Source organism: Mchenga conophoros, linkage group LG3, assembly GCF_057382185.1.
Source record: "Mchenga conophoros isolate Kocher_MC1m ecotype Shallow Benthic linkage group LG3, M_conophoros_male_GT1.1, whole genome shotgun sequence".
Classification (NCBI taxonomy): domain Eukaryota; kingdom Metazoa; phylum Chordata; class Actinopteri; order Cichliformes; family Cichlidae; genus Mchenga; species Mchenga conophoros.
The window spans coordinates 27483751-27498821 of NC_140528.1; the positions used below are offsets into that span (position 1 = coordinate 27483751).

Genomic DNA, 15071 nt, shown 5'->3' on the forward strand with positions numbered 1-15071 from the left:
ATTTGCCTGTGGGCGGATTACTTGACTCTTAATTATTGGTTTTTCATAATGAGTTTTTTTACATGTTTATGAAGCCAAAATTACACACACAGTCATCTTAACCAGTTACTGTCCCTCCATTTACAAAGGCAGAGGCGTCACAGTGTGATTATTTTACATGTAGTTGTTTTTCCCTGTGTAATAATGTTCAACATTACTATCAATACATTTTTCAAAAAATGTCTCTCTGTGCAAAATAGGTTTAAAAACACAAACAACTGTGGGATACTGTTTGTAGTGGCAATTCCTTTACTTTTAAAAGTTCAAACGTCCCACAACTTAAAGTCCACAAGCCACTGCTGCATTGAGGTATTATTTCGTACGCAGGCAAAAGAAGTCCATTGTCCAAACCTTTTAGTTGAGAGTTTTGGTTTTGGTTTATTTATCCATTTGGCAAGCAATAACAAAATCCTTCCTGCTGCTTCTCCTGCTCTGGTAAAAAACCATAGGCCCACCCCAATGCATGCTGGTCCTATACCAGTCTCTTTATTTATAGAAACAAAATGGCCCTACAGCTCTTACTGACTAATTTAACAAAATAACAACAAACAAACAAATCATTTAAAACAAAATATTAACCGACAAATAAACCCCAAAATATAAATAAACTAACAAACTTTAACTAATTTCAAAATAATAAAAAATAAAGAACAAATAGCTCCAACACTCCGGCCCCTAATTGTGCATACTATCACAATTACTTTAAAGTCCCAAAAGGAGGAGCTATTCCCTTAAACAAATCCTTAATTTTCATTGAGGATTTTCTTCACGATGAGGCTTCCAGTAGCAAAATAAGTTTTGTCACTGGCCTTTCCAAAACACTGGTCCTTGTTTGTAGTCTCACAGAACGCACCAAGCCTTTTGCATCCTGGTTTACATTTAAGACTTTCGCCATCATCCATGATCCTCTTGGAGCTGTAGCGTCTGCAATTAACACAACATCTCCAGGTATAAGACATCTTTTAGTCCTCATCCATTTTTGTCTTTCTTGCATCAGAGGTAGGTACTCAGAAAGCCATCTCTTCCAGAACAACTCTGCCATGTACTGTACCTGTTTCCACCTTTTCCTGACATGCAAATCACTTGGATGAAACAGTCCTGGTGGAAAAACTGGTTTATTTTTCAGCAACAACAAGTGATTGGGTGTCAGTGCTTCAAGATCATTTGAGTCATCTGAAACTTTAGTAATGGGTCTGTCGTTCATTATAGCTTCAACCTCACAGAAGACTGTTTGGAGTCCTTCATCATCCAGAACTTGCTCCTTAAGAACTGAGGCTAAAATATTCTTTATTGAACGAATGAGACGCTCCCACACACCGCCTTGGTGAGAAGCTGCTGGGATGTTGAAGTTCCATTTCATGCCATCCTGAACAAAAGCCTTTTGAATTTTGGCATGGTCCAGCTCAGTCAAACTTTCTTGAAGAATAGCTTGTTCTGCCTTTGCCAAGTCTTCTGGAGTGAGATTTCCTTTCTTCAAAGTGGTCTTAAATCTTTCCATTCTTATCTCCACTTCTTTCTGACCTTCCGGATCATTCTTATTCAAACCTGCAGCAAGCAACTCTTTCCTCTTCTGTGCCAACAACACCAAGACCTCTGTTGGGGGAAAACTCTGTAAAAGACCCAGGAGAAATAAAGACACAATGAGACAAAGTTACTTTCTTTATCAAACGTGTACACGGGTGAGCTGCTAAGAACAACTCACACCATGCACAGTGGCTTGGTAATTTTTATAGGAAAGACAGTGAGAACAGGATAAGAAAATACAAAACAAATAAAATAAACAACTCCATATGTGGCGCTAGTCTCGTCAGCAGAGAGCTGGGAGAAGGCTGTGAGAGATAAAACAATCTAAAACAATATGTCCCAAAACAGTATGTCTTTGCTGAGAAAGTCTAAAAAGATTATTCTAAACTAATCTAACCATAGGCAAAGGGCAGACAAAAGGCATCTTTGTACATTTAAAAGAAGGTAAAGAAACATAGAATCATTTTTCCTGTAACATTCCCCCCTGTTTAACTTATTTTAAATGTATACAACAATTGTCTATGAAAATTATTTATTAAGTATGTTAGGCAATTTTTAATTTCCAAAATCTTCAAAATGTCATCATAGCAGAAATGGCAGTCATTTGGTCTAAAGAATAAAACAAAGGAAACAATAAAAAGAAAAACATAATAAAACAAAAGAAAATAAAAAGAAAGACTTCAAAAAAAAAAAATAAAAGCATGAAAACTTGCATAACCTACTAATGTTTTAATCAGTGCATGATCACTTGACAAGTCATTTTTAATCACCACGTCATTTATTAGCAGCTAGTACAAGTTCTCCTCTAACAGAATTGCAACGGGATGTTGTTCTTCTTCAGGCACGGCAACATAAGCAGTCATTGTAGTTGTTATCATCTTTGAAATCATTACTCTTAGGCATGGCAACACACACAACACTAATATGAGCAGTGCTATCATGATGAGACCTAGAAGAAAAAATGGCTTTGCTACAGCAGCCATCCATGAACCGCTGAACAGCCAGTCAAGCCAGCCTTGTGCTGTAGCTGCTCCAGGTGTGTGGTCAGTGACATATTTTTGCAGAGCGGTCAAATTCTGCAAAGCTTCATAAATGTCTCCTCCAGTTTCGTATCCATCAGGGATAAAAGTGCAACATGTTTCCCCGATCAGCTTGCAAACTCCTCCTTGTGATGCTGTTAGCAGGTCTAGTGTCAGTCTGTTCTGCAGCACCATCGTTCTGATGGCCTGCTGTTCTCCTGCTAAGGCAGTTCCCAGGGTCTTAGTCAAGTTGATGTGTCGTAGCAGAGCATATCGGTTGATCTCCACATGATCCCGCACCTCGGCAACTCCAATGCCGGGGATCAAGCTCTGTAAGAATTTCACTCCTCCTCCCCAGATGCGAAACTCTCCCGGCACTCCAGTGTCCACGGTAATGCCGAAAGAATTGGGGGAGGCGATGTCCACTTCACGTCTCTGCCGGCTGCTTGGGTGATGTGCAACACTTTGCATGAAGAAAACGTGATCTGATAATTCCACCAGGGCGCACAGACCTCCCCAACCTTCAGGGAGTGACAGATAAGCCTTGTTGCCACATAGGAAGTACCAGTCAGCCAAAACTCTGGTTCCTCTGCTGCTGGGTGCCGTCCGTGCACATCCTGTCTGGTACTGAGTCTTTGTTTGTAGTGGCATTCGGTAGCTGTAGTCGGAGCGACAGTTTAGGCCCATCAGCGTCGTGTTACTGGCACAGGTGGCGTTGATTGAACAGGCCATACACTTCCTCTCGTTCCTTGGTGGGCAGAAAGTGTATATGGACTTACATAGGTGAGTAGGCAGCTCCCCCACTGCCCGCGAGCCATTGTTCATCACACATACTGGCAGTTGTGATGCGTTCAGTTTGTTCAGTAGAATTACATCAGGCAGTGGGTCTGAGACTTGGGGCCAGGTCAGTAGGTAGGTCTGTCCGGAACAGTTCACATTTGTGAGTGATGATGACCTCCAGGTCGCTTTTGCTGGGATGCTGTAGTTGGCTTTGGACCAAAGAGTACCGTAGCCTGGATGTGTTGCCAGGCCCAACAGGCACCAACTGCGATCTTCAGGTATGCTGTACGGCCACAGGCCAGACGTCTGTGAGGATAGGGGCATATGGGTACATGCATAGCAGTCAGTTTTGTTATTCAAGTGAGCTGTAGTGTTCATAAACTGCCACCAGAAGTTAGTGGCGTAGCCATGGGGAAACTTGGTGTACTTTCCTTTGTCATACAGTGTCTGCCTTTTCTCCATATAGCGTGACTTGTTGTCCCTCATGGAAGCAAAGGTGAGGAGCCCGGCCATGGTCAGGGCCGCTGCAGTTGATAAGAGCCACCACCTCATGACGACGGAACACACCCTCCTGTCGCGAGTAGACCCCCCGGCCAGGAAAGCTGACCCCTCCACCGGGCGAGATCACAACAAGTGGGCCGTCAGCTGTGTTTAGATGGCTTCACTGACTCGCCTGCAGTGACTCTGATGGATCCAGGATGGTCGTTCCGCAATTTTGCAAGCGGTCGGTGTAGTGAGGAGGACTTGGTATGGCCCCTCCCACCTGGGTGTGCTCCAGTTTTTCCTTTGGAGCACCTTGATCAGAACCCAGTCACCGGGCTTTAGTCTGCAAGACACTGGAGAAACATCATCAGGTTGTTGATTATGTACAACGATCTCTTTGTTTTCTAACAGCTTAGACATCCACTCTGCTAATGTGTTTTCTCTGATTGCTTTGTCTATTGGTTGACTGGTAATGGGCAGTGGAAACGGCCTGCCATGAATGATTTCAAATGGAGTTAGTTTATGGGAGCCTTGTGTTAAGCGCATCCACATTTTCACTAAACCCAAACATTCAGGCCACGGCCTTCCTGTTTCTGCCATGCATTTCCTGAGCCTTTGTTTTATAGTGCCGTTAGTTCTCTCTACAAGGCCTGCACTCTGAGGGTGATAAGCACAGTGGTGTTTTATGCTGAAACCGAGTGCTTCAGAGACCTTAGTGATGACATCATTTACAAAATGAGTGCCGTTGTCTGACCGTATCAAAGCTGGGATGCCATATGTGGGTATGAAGTGATTGCACAGGCACTTTGCTACTGAAATTGCATCTGCCTTTTTCACTGGATAGATTTCCGGCCACTTTGAGAACACGTCTATAACCACTAGGGCGTATTTTGACCCTTGACATTCGCTTAGTTCAATAAAATCCATATGAATTGTGTGAAAAGGATGAGGCGGAGTTGGAAAACGGCCTCTTTGTGGTCGCAGGTTACCCTGAGCATTATATTTTTGACACGTCATGCACGTTCTGACAAATTGTTTTGCTGAGGTATCAAAATTTACAGTGTAGAATTTACAGTGTAGAAATGAGAGTTGACAATACTGGTCAGTCCCCCCGTTGACAAATGCGTACAGCCATGAGTCACTAATGCCGCCATTTTGTGGGGGAATTTTGGCAACACTGGCTTGCCATAACACATCATTAAGTCGTTTGTCAGAACTGCACCGAGTTTTAGCCATTTTGCCTGCTCTGCTGTGCTTGCTGCTTTTTGTTCATTTTTCAACACATCCAGTGGAATCTGTCAGCAAAATTGTTGCCTGTAGTAATGAAAGAGTCAGTAGGCGTTGTAAGAGGTTGGCATGCTGGTTTGCCAGTTGGTGTAATCATTCCTCTGGTTTTCCAGATTTTTTGCAAAATGATGCACAGCAGAGAAAACATACTGGCTGTCTATATAAATGGTTATTTGTTTATCTTTGTGTATTTCACATGCGCAACAATCTCGTGTGAAGTGACCTTCCTCTCCACGGTTCTAGCAGGCGTTGTCTCTATGTTATCTGCTGTTTCTGCGTGGCTGTCTGCAGCCTTGGTGTTTGTGACTTTGCTCGCCTCTCTGTTCCTGATAGCCACCTGTGGATTAGTGTTTTAGTCTGTTGTCAACAGTCAGCCTTATTTTTAAGTTACAGAATGCTTCTCCCTTTTTTTGTTTTTTGTTTTTTTTGTTTGGGAGAATAGATGCAACTCTACATTTTCACTTAAGGCAGTTTTAGATAATTTCTAGTTTTTCAAACAATTCATGGATCTCACACATTTCAAACTTTCAAGTTAGGGTTGTTTCCCATTTATACAAATATATATATTTAACTTTGCATTGCTCACAGCTCATAGCTCACAGCTCTAAACCTAGGCATTTTTCAATCATATGCCTAATCACTATGTGTCACTGTGATTCTCAAGTATGGTCACAAGTTCGTTTAAATTCGTTTCCAAAACCAACAAAATAATCAAACAAAAACAAAAAACATAAACGTGTCAGGACACAAAAGAAAAAAGAAAAATGCTGCCACCCAAACAAGGCAGAAGTCTGCATATGTTGGCTTGTAATAGCATGCAGCTTGTAACATGGTAGACTAATGTGCCTGTGTTAATTCAGCTCCATATTATTGTGTGAAGTTGCACTGGGTTGGGAGTGGTTTTGTGTGTGTCACATTTTTGGTGAGCCAATGGCTGGAATGAGGTTGGACTAATTAGAGGCAGGTGTACTTGATTGCACTGATACACTGGTCTACTTATAGCCCACACTACAACCACTGCTGTTGTGTTTTGTCTCTCTGTGCAGGTATGTAATGTGATGAAATCAGATATGATTGGGATGGATTGGTTTTGCGCTATGAATTTTATATTAGGTGTGTCGTTTTGTCTCTCTGTGCAGGCCAGGGCCTATTATATGCCACAGCCTAAAGGCAGCAGAGTTGCAGAGGCTGGAGTGACCACTGACTATATGCTTGCAGGGTGGTGGGTCTCCAAGGACGACTTCTAACCCTGTTAAAGGCAACATGTGGAGTGCAACTTGGCTGTGTGTATTTTTATACAATTCATAAGTGGGACACTGGACTGTTTTATCTTTTATCTCTTGATATATTTTTCATCAATAAATTATCTTTTAGAATTTTATTGACTGTCATCTTTTTCCCACGACTGAAACGGTTGGTCAGACCTAGAGTCTTTCTTTGGGTGTGTTACAGCAGCTTCTGCTCTAAAAGAAACAAATAAATAAAAAGAAAAGAAAATGTGGAACATGCTCATCAGCTTAGCAGTGTCTACATATTTAATTCAGCTTCTCAATCCTGTAGTTGTAGCTGTTGTCTACAGGGTTTTGCTTATTGGTTGTTATTATAGGTGTGCTCTATATCTCAGCAATGTGTCATTCTAGGATGATAGGTTTCAAGCTGGTCAAGTGCCTCTATGCACTTCATTAGTTTAGTTATTCTCTGTATTGTCTTCATCTCACATGTCATTACACTGAGTTTCAGCAAACCTTAAGCTTGATGCAGACTACTGCTTAACAATTATCCACCTCACATCATAACAGATTAAGGTGCCTCTTCATATTAATATTGTCATTGTTAATATTATCCTCTTTGTCTTATATGACAGCAATAGCATATTATAATGTTTTATCAGTGTGTACCATTATACTACTCCTGAGCCAATTTGTTAGTTAGATCATCTTATTCAGCAAACAGATAATTTAGAATTCATCCAATCTGCGGTCACATTTGTTCTCTCTGTTGCATGGTGGACCAGGCAGTTCTATTATAATATATTATTCATATTTTATTTTGTATCCATCAAGGGCTTCAGATGACCTGCAGAATCATCCTTTTCCCAGGGTGGAGACAGTTACCTTTTCACACACTGTCCTTGGCTGAACAGTGACACAGCCTTAATATACCTTATTTATTTTATTAAAATATTTTCGTGTGAATTATTTGCTTTATATTCATTTTATACATGCTGGGCATGGTCATCATGCCAACTGTGTTTCATTGTTAATATCACTTTACAGGTTGTTATCCTTGCTATTATTAATTTCAAATATTCTAAAGATAATTTCTACTGTAACTTTCCCTTTGTTCATCTTTATTTCGTACTTTTTATATTTATATCTACTCAGTGGGGTCTGTTTTCAACCCTTTTAAACTACTTCAAACTACTGTGATCTCTAGTTTTCACTTAATAAGGGATTATAAAGTTCTTCCTGATATGGGTGGTGCTGCAGATGCGGCTGCAGGAATGAGTGATGGCTTTCTAAAAGGGTTGTGGGAACTGCACAGTGTCTCGTCTTCTGGTTTTACTAAACTGGCAGTTGAGTTCTGTTCTACTGACTGTTTATATTTTGTTTTCTTAAATCTCTCAGTTTACAGACACTGTTTTTGTCCGGCGTCTGGACTTTTCTTTTCTCACCACTGCTCGTCAGCAGGAGTGAGTTTTAATTTCACTTGCTTGTTTATCCATCTTATTTATGTATTTACTTATTTTTGTTTAAGTAATATATACACGATACAGCTGCTATCACCTTCGCTGGTATTAGAGACGAGAGTGGTTGCTCACACGCCCTTCTACTTTCGGACTATTTCCAAAAGCGGTGTGAACTTTACGAGACGGAACTCGACCGTTCTCTCAACTCACCAGCACGTCAGTGAATAGCAGTAAAAGAAAAACACAGGAGCGGCTCAGTCTCTTATCGGACCGTGAAAATTCAGCTTGCTCCGTTAGTTACAACAATACACACGCATACATTCACATTCACACTTATTCGCGCGATCGGAACCCTTATAATAAAGGGGAGCTGCCAGTCTTTCTGTAGACGAGCTACTTATTCCCTTGACCCAGCTGGGGGAGCTACCCAGAGCTCCAAACCTAACCCACAAGAGTGGGGAGCTTCCAGTCGACGAGCTCCAAGCTACCAGCCGACGAGCTACTTTAAACCCACAGAAGTGGGGAGCTTCCAGTCTCGACGAGCTACTTTCGCTATTTTAAATTCTCTGAATTTAAAATACGATTTTACGCAAGATTGTGTCAGTGTGTCTGTATCTACCTGGTCAGTGTCGCCGGGTCTGGTCCACCTCGATCGGGCCCCACCACCGTGGGTCGCTTTCTAAGAACGTTGGCCAAGACTCGAATTTAACGCCCTTGGTCTTTGACCACACACCTAGTATGTGGGCTGTCGACAGACGAGCAACGTGGACTGGTCACGGAGATGGGACACGATGGAGGCGCTCCGGCTCCGAAGGACCAAGAAATGTTGGGGGAAAACTCTGTAAAAGACCCAGGAGAAATAAAGACACAATGAGACAAAGTTACTTTCTTTATCAAACGTGTACACGGGTGAGCTGCTAAGAACAACTCACACCATGCACAGTGGCTTGGTAATTTTTATAGGAAAGACAGTGAGAACAGGATAAGAAAATACAAAACAAATAAAATAAACAACTCCATATGTGGCGCTAGTCTCGTCAGCAGAGAGCTGGGAGAAGGCTGTGAGAGATAAAACAATCTAAAACAATATGTCCCAAAACAGTATGTCTTTGCTGAGAAAGTCTAAAAAGATTATTCTAAACTAATCTAACCATAGGCAAAGGGCAGACAAAAGGCATCTTTGTACATTTAAAAGAAGGTAAAGAAACATAGAATCATTTTTCCTGTAACAACCTCTTTCATCTTTAAAAGCCAGGCTACAGAGATTTTAAGTTTTGCCCAAGACGAGAAGTAGAGGATAAACTAGCTGGTAGGATTTTGTAATTCCCTCACAATGGCATTCATTGTCAGGTCCCTTTTGACCTCTGGGTCATCTGCAGAAATTACACTGTACTCCACATCCAGTTTAGGCCATTCCTTTTCTGACTCATAGAGAAATTCTGGCCCTTTTATCCATCTCCTACATTTGAGGAGATCCCCAGCTCTCATACCTCTGGATGCGTCATCTGCAGGATTCTCCTTAGAAGAAACGTATCTCCACTGATTCACATCTGTTGCTTCCCGAATGACAGCAATTCTGTTTGTAACAAAAGTATTGAATCTTCTGGTTTCATTGGAGATGTATTTCAGTACTGTTGTACTATCAGTCCAAAAAACTGATTTTTCCAACCTGACCTGCAGCTCCTTTTGCAGAAGCCTATCCACCCGAACTGCAAGAACTGCAGCCGTCAATTCCAACCTGGGAATTGTAGTTTGCTTGAGAGGAGCAACTCTAGCCTTTCCCAGGATAAAAGCAACATGCGTGACGTTATTCTTTTCCAACTTTAATACCCATCTTGACTTGCATCAGAAAAATGATGAAGTTGTGCCCTATCTGGTCTTCCAAAGCAATTTGGTTTAATGCAACGTTCCACTTTAAACTTTGAAATCATCTGGAGATCCTCCAGCCAATCACGCCACCGCTGGGAAAGAGAGTGGGGAATAACTTCATCCCACTTCAAATTTTGTCGGCAAAGCTCTTGTAGCAACAGTTTAGCTGGCATACTGAAAGGAGACAAGATTCCCAAAGGATCATACAGTGAGCTGACCACAGACAAAATGCCCCTTCTGGTTGTTGGACGGTCCTGCAGGGAGGTTCTGAACTGGAACTTGTCTGTTGCTATGCACCACTGTAGACCCAGTGCTCTCTCAACTGGAAGTTGATCTGTCCAATCCAGATCCTTAATTTCCTTTGCTCTTCTTTCCTCTGGGATTGACATGAGCACTGTGCGACTGTTGCTGATCCATTTTGAAAGCTTAAATCCTCCTTTAGCGCAGATATCTGTCAGCCTCTTCACCATGTGCACTGCCTCCTCTTCTGAAGCAACAGATTTCAAACAATCATCCACATAAAAGTTTCTTTCGACTGTATCAACCACTTCAGCTGGAAACTGTTGCGCATTATCATCTGCAGTTCTCTGTAGAGCATAATTTGCACAACTTGGCGAAGATACAGCTCCAAACAAATGCACTTTCATCCTGCATTCCTGTGCAGACCTTGAAGTGTCGCCATGTTGCCACCACAGGAAACGGAGAAAGTTGACATGTTTTTCTGAGACGTGAACTTGGTGAAACATGGAATCAATGTCCGCCATTAATGCAACAGGCTCTTGTCTAAATCTGATCAGAACCCCAACCAGCGAGTTTGTGAGATCAGGTCCCTGTAGAAGCTGACTGTTCAATGATGCTCCTTTATAAGTTGTTCCACAGTCAAATACAACTCTTAATTTGCCCTTTGTGGGATGATACACTCCATGATGAGGGATGTACCACACCTTTCCATCATCTTTGTGCAACTCATCTACAGGCACAAACTCGGCATATCCTTGTTCAAGCATGTTGTTTACACATTCAGTGCATTCATCTTTATAATGAGTATCCTTTTCAAATCTCCGTCTGAGACTCTGGAGACGCTGCTCCGCGACACAGAGGTTATTTGGCAAACTGGAACCTTCTCTCCTGAAAGGCAAATCAATGTGATAATGATTTCCAATAAGCTTTATTGAACTACTAACAATATCCATGAAACACAGATCCTCTCTAGACATTTCAGTCTGCTCCTCTGATGATCTTTCATTAAAATCATGATTGTACTGTTTAATCAACATGTCTTCAAGACGCTCAACAGAAATCCTATTGGCTGTTACAGCAGTGCAGTTGGTTTTATTTCCACTGTTACTTCCAGTGCGCAGGGGACCATTTATGACCCAGCCAACTTTTGTTTTTACAGCATAAGGTCCACCTCCCACACTGTTTATCACCTTCCATGGCTCCAAAACATTGGAAGCATCAGTGCCTATCAGTAGCTCCACCTCTGCATTAACGTTGTGAAGTTTAACAGGTTTAAGATGAGGCCACTGATCGATGTCGCTTTGCTGGGGAATATTAACTGTAGAAACTGGCATAGTCTTTTGAGTCAAAACATCTGGCAATGGCATGAAATCATTTGCTTCCAAACCAGACAGAACTTGTGTACTAACAATCCTATCTTGACTCATTGTTCTCAAAAAGATATTGGTCTTTTTACCTTTTACATTCAGTCTTTTTGCCAGAGTTTCTGTACAGAATGTACCTGAACTTCCAGGATCCAAAAACGCATAGGTTTGCACAATTTTATTGCTCTTTTGGCTCTTAACTTGAACTGGAACTATAGAAAAAATTGCATCAACTTCATGACCAGCCCCAATATACCCACATGTCTGAGTGGTTGCAGTTGAAAAGTTGACATTAGAGTTTGTCCTCTGTTGAGTTTGTTCCGAAGACGCACCTGGATCCTTTCGCTCTATATGAAGAACCCCTGGGTGCCTTTGGTGACACACGTCGCAATCCAAACGACTCCTACAGTCTTTGCTTGTGTGACCAACTTTTAAACAACCAAAACAAATTCCCCTTTCCTTGATAAAAGTCAACTTATCCTGATGCGTTTTACCTTTAAACTGCTTACAATTCTCTAGTAAATGATTGCTGTGTGAACAAAACAAACAACTATGCAGAACGGCGGAAGTTGTTCTGCTTCCAGTTGATTGAGCTTTGATTCCTGGCACTGTACTGACATTAGTGGCAAAACTACTTCCCTTTTTTCTTTGCTTGGTAGAACTTGAAGCTTTAAAGCTGCTTCCAGATTGTGAGTCTTGGATGTTGCCAAACACTGGATCTGATGCTACTTGTACCTGTTTTATTATAAAGGCAACCAGATCAGTGAATACTGCTCTGTAACCATTTTGTTCCTGCAGTTCATAGGCAACAACTCTCCATTTTCCCCTCAATTTGTATGGAAGCTTCATAACAACCATTCTCATATTTGAGGGCAAATCCAACTCCTTCATATAAACAACTTGCTGTGTTAGATTCGAACATCCTTGAAGAAAAAGAGAGAATGACTGTAGACCTTTCACATCCTCACTTTTAATAGGTACCCAACTCACAATCCTCTCCATATATGCAGAGGCAATTTTATTTTCGTTCCCAAAATGTTCTTCAAGAAGATCTTTGGCTGTGGAATAGCCCTGCTCAGGAGGTAAGTGCTGACAACTATGCACCAAATCCCTAGGCTGCCCCCTAGTGAACTGCTCTAAAAAATGCAGACAGTCGCTCCAGTTATCAGTTTTAGCTTCCACTCCATTTTCAAAGGCGTTCATAAATGATCTGTACTGTAAAGGGTCTCCATCAAACACAGGGATGTTTCTGGCGGGGAGGACAGAAGATAAGTTTTGTTTTACAAGCAAAGTAGTGATGTCATTTTGTTTTTGCATAATATTTACAATCTCCTTCGTGCAGTTCCCAGTCAAAGTAGGAGACTGAGGCTGTGTTTGCTGCGTCACTTGAGCTGAATCATCAACCTGATGTTGGGTTTGACTTTGTCTAGGTACGATTACTTGTGATTCAGATGCAGAATTTATACCAGAGTAATCTCTTGATGTTGGAACAAATGTATCGGCACAAGGATTTAAACTAGGCGCTTCTTGTACGTGCCCTCTTTCAAAATAAGAGTTCATTCCACCAGAATGCTCAGAGCTACAAACTGAATTTATTTTTAAGACACGAAGCTTTGCATTAGTGGCTGCCAGCTCTGTTTCCAAGGATAATGTCTCCTTTTCTTTTCTCAGTTTTTCCTCTTGCGCTTCGATAGAATGTTTTTTCTTTAATGCAGCGAGTCGCTCCATGAGCGCTGCCTTGTCAGCCGCAGCTTTAATGCATGCGGAAGATGTTGATGAAATTCGACTTTGCTGTGACAAGGTTTTTGAAGGTGGCTTTACACTTGAGATATTAGAGACACTGTCTTCAGGTTTTATTTCATCCAAACTTTCAACAGCTTTATCATTACGAACAGTATTGCTTTGTTCAGTATACGGCTCGCCCGCCTCCTGCAACCAAACCTTTACTTTGTCCATAAAAACAGAGAATGCTGTCACCTTCGACTGAAAATGTGCAACTTGCCTTTTCACTTCATCTTCTGGCAGTGGCAAACTTAAAAAGGATTCTTGCAAAGCGTTTGCATCTTGATAGCATTTAATAAACTTCCCAAATTCAGAAGACACTTCCTTAACGTTTTCATGTGAGGTCATTAAAGCGGAAATTTTCCCCATGTACTTAGATGCTTGCTTACACATTGAACTGCGCTTTTCTTGGCATGTCTTTATATACAAATCCAAACCTTTTGGCGTAAATTTAACGCTTCTTTTCTCTGCTTGCATCTCAGTGTCATCCTCTCGTTTACTCTTAATATCCGACATTTTTATTGTCCTCTTGGATTATTTCAAACTTTATAAAGATGCACAGCACACTGAGAGTCCATAGCCTAAAGTACAAACATGACATCCATTTACCTGCCTTTTGCAGCGAACAAACATTTCCACAGAGGGCGTTGGCATGTTTCAATTAGCGATCCAATTATGCACCAATTTAGTACGTCAAAACTCAGTTCATCAGTCTTTGTAGTGAAATTATGTCTTTAAACTCCAATAGCTTCACCGTTTTCCTTTACGGCTTAAACAATATTATCACTCACCAGCTTTGACGAACGAGTGACATGTTGATCCAGGCTTCAACATCAAATCCGTCTGGATTACTCACCAGACGATCCAATAACTTTTATTCGAGTTCGACGGTGATCCTTGAAATCCTTATATCCATTAATGAAGGATTATTCCTTTGTCCACGGGAAGGTTTTTTACTTTGTGTAGTGGCAATTCCTTTACTTTTAAAAGTTCAAACGTCCCACAACTTAAAGTCCACAAGCCACTGCTGCACTGAGGTAATATTTCGTACGCAGGCAAAAGAAGTCCATTGTCCAAACCTTTTAGTTTTGGTTTTGGTTTATTTATCCATTTGGCAAGCAATAACAAAATCCTTCCTGCTGCTTCTCCTGCTCTGGTAAAAAACCATAGGCCCACCCCAATGCATGCTGGTCCTATACCAGTCTCTTTATTTATAGAAACAAAATGGCCCTACAGCTCTTACTGACTAATTTAACAAAATAACAACAAACAAAACAAATCATTTAAAACAAAATATTAACCAACAAATAAACCCCAAAATATAAATAAACTAACAAACTTTAACTAATTTCAAAATAATAAAAAATAAAGAACAAATAGCTCCAACACTGTTAGTCCGTGATTTGAGCAAAACTGGGCGGGATCAGCCTGGTGTTGTTTGTATCCTGCTGTAACTTTACTGTATAAAGAGCAAACATCTCCTAAATGTCAGGAGTAGTGAGTCATTACAGGAAGTGTTTGTGCACTAAAAATCAAGAATGTGGGATCCTGTTTGTGATTTGAAGAGCCCAGCTGCTCCTGATGAAGGGAAAACCAATCCTGCAGGGAGACCTACCTCGGCACCTGTGCAGGTGAAGCCAAAGGGAAGATTTGCTTCACCATATTTTCTAGTCTTTGGCTTAGAATGAAGTTGGTTTGGAAACATATTCAGCGATGCTTCATCTCCTGCTTTGGATTTGTGTGGGCGCCCCAAAAACCTGTCCATTATGCTAGCAGTGTCCAAGCAATTTGGTTTTTTTCCTTTTCATACGGCCTCATGTAGTCCATGAATTTGGACCAAGCTACAATACCTGACACAGCTGCTTCTTCTTCGGGGTTTAACGGCAGCTGGCATCCTTGTACATGCAGTGCTGCCATCTTCTGTTTCAGTCCGTTATTACACTCTTAAATCCTGCTACTTATTCCTGCGTCTTTCAGGATCTTACAAAGCTTCAA

General features: G+C 41.4%; 3 protein-coding genes across 4 annotated transcripts in view; 1 reads left to right on the forward strand and 2 right to left on the reverse strand.

Moving 5' to 3' along the window:
- Window positions 1–15071, forward strand: part of LOC146577954 (uncharacterized) — a 54126-nt gene that overhangs the window by 15932 nt on the left and 23123 nt on the right. The gene's annotated exons all lie outside the window — the stretch shown is intronic.
- On the reverse strand, window positions 310–9045 carry LOC146577955 (uncharacterized). Its single transcript, XM_085268485.1, has 2 exons — window positions 8441–9045; window positions 310–4198 (listed from the first exon to the last, which is right to left on the reverse strand). Exon 2 carries the CDS (start codon window positions 3912–3914, stop codon window positions 2352–2354), a length of 1563 nt encoding a protein of 520 aa, XP_085124611.1. The 5' UTR covers window positions 3915–4198; window positions 8441–9045; the 3' UTR covers window positions 310–2351.
- LOC146577956 (uncharacterized) lies at window positions 9853–13777 on the reverse strand. The gene is made up of 2 exons (XM_085249753.1): window positions 12621–13777; window positions 9853–9864 (listed from the first exon to the last, which is right to left on the reverse strand). The coding sequence occupies exons 1-2, from the start codon at window positions 13590–13592 to the stop codon at window positions 9853–9855; spliced, it is 984 nt and encodes a 327-aa protein (XP_085105879.1). The 5' UTR covers window positions 13593–13777.

What these genes read in the sequence shown, in the direction of transcription:
- LOC146577956 (XM_085249753.1), bottom strand. Translation starts at nt 13,592, where the DNA reads ATGTCGGATATTAAGAGTAAACGAGAGGATGACACTGAGATGCAAGCA.
- LOC146577955 (XM_085268485.1), bottom strand. Translation starts at nt 3,914, where the DNA reads ATGAGGTGGTGGCTCTTATCAACTGCAGCGGCCCTGACCATGGCCGGG.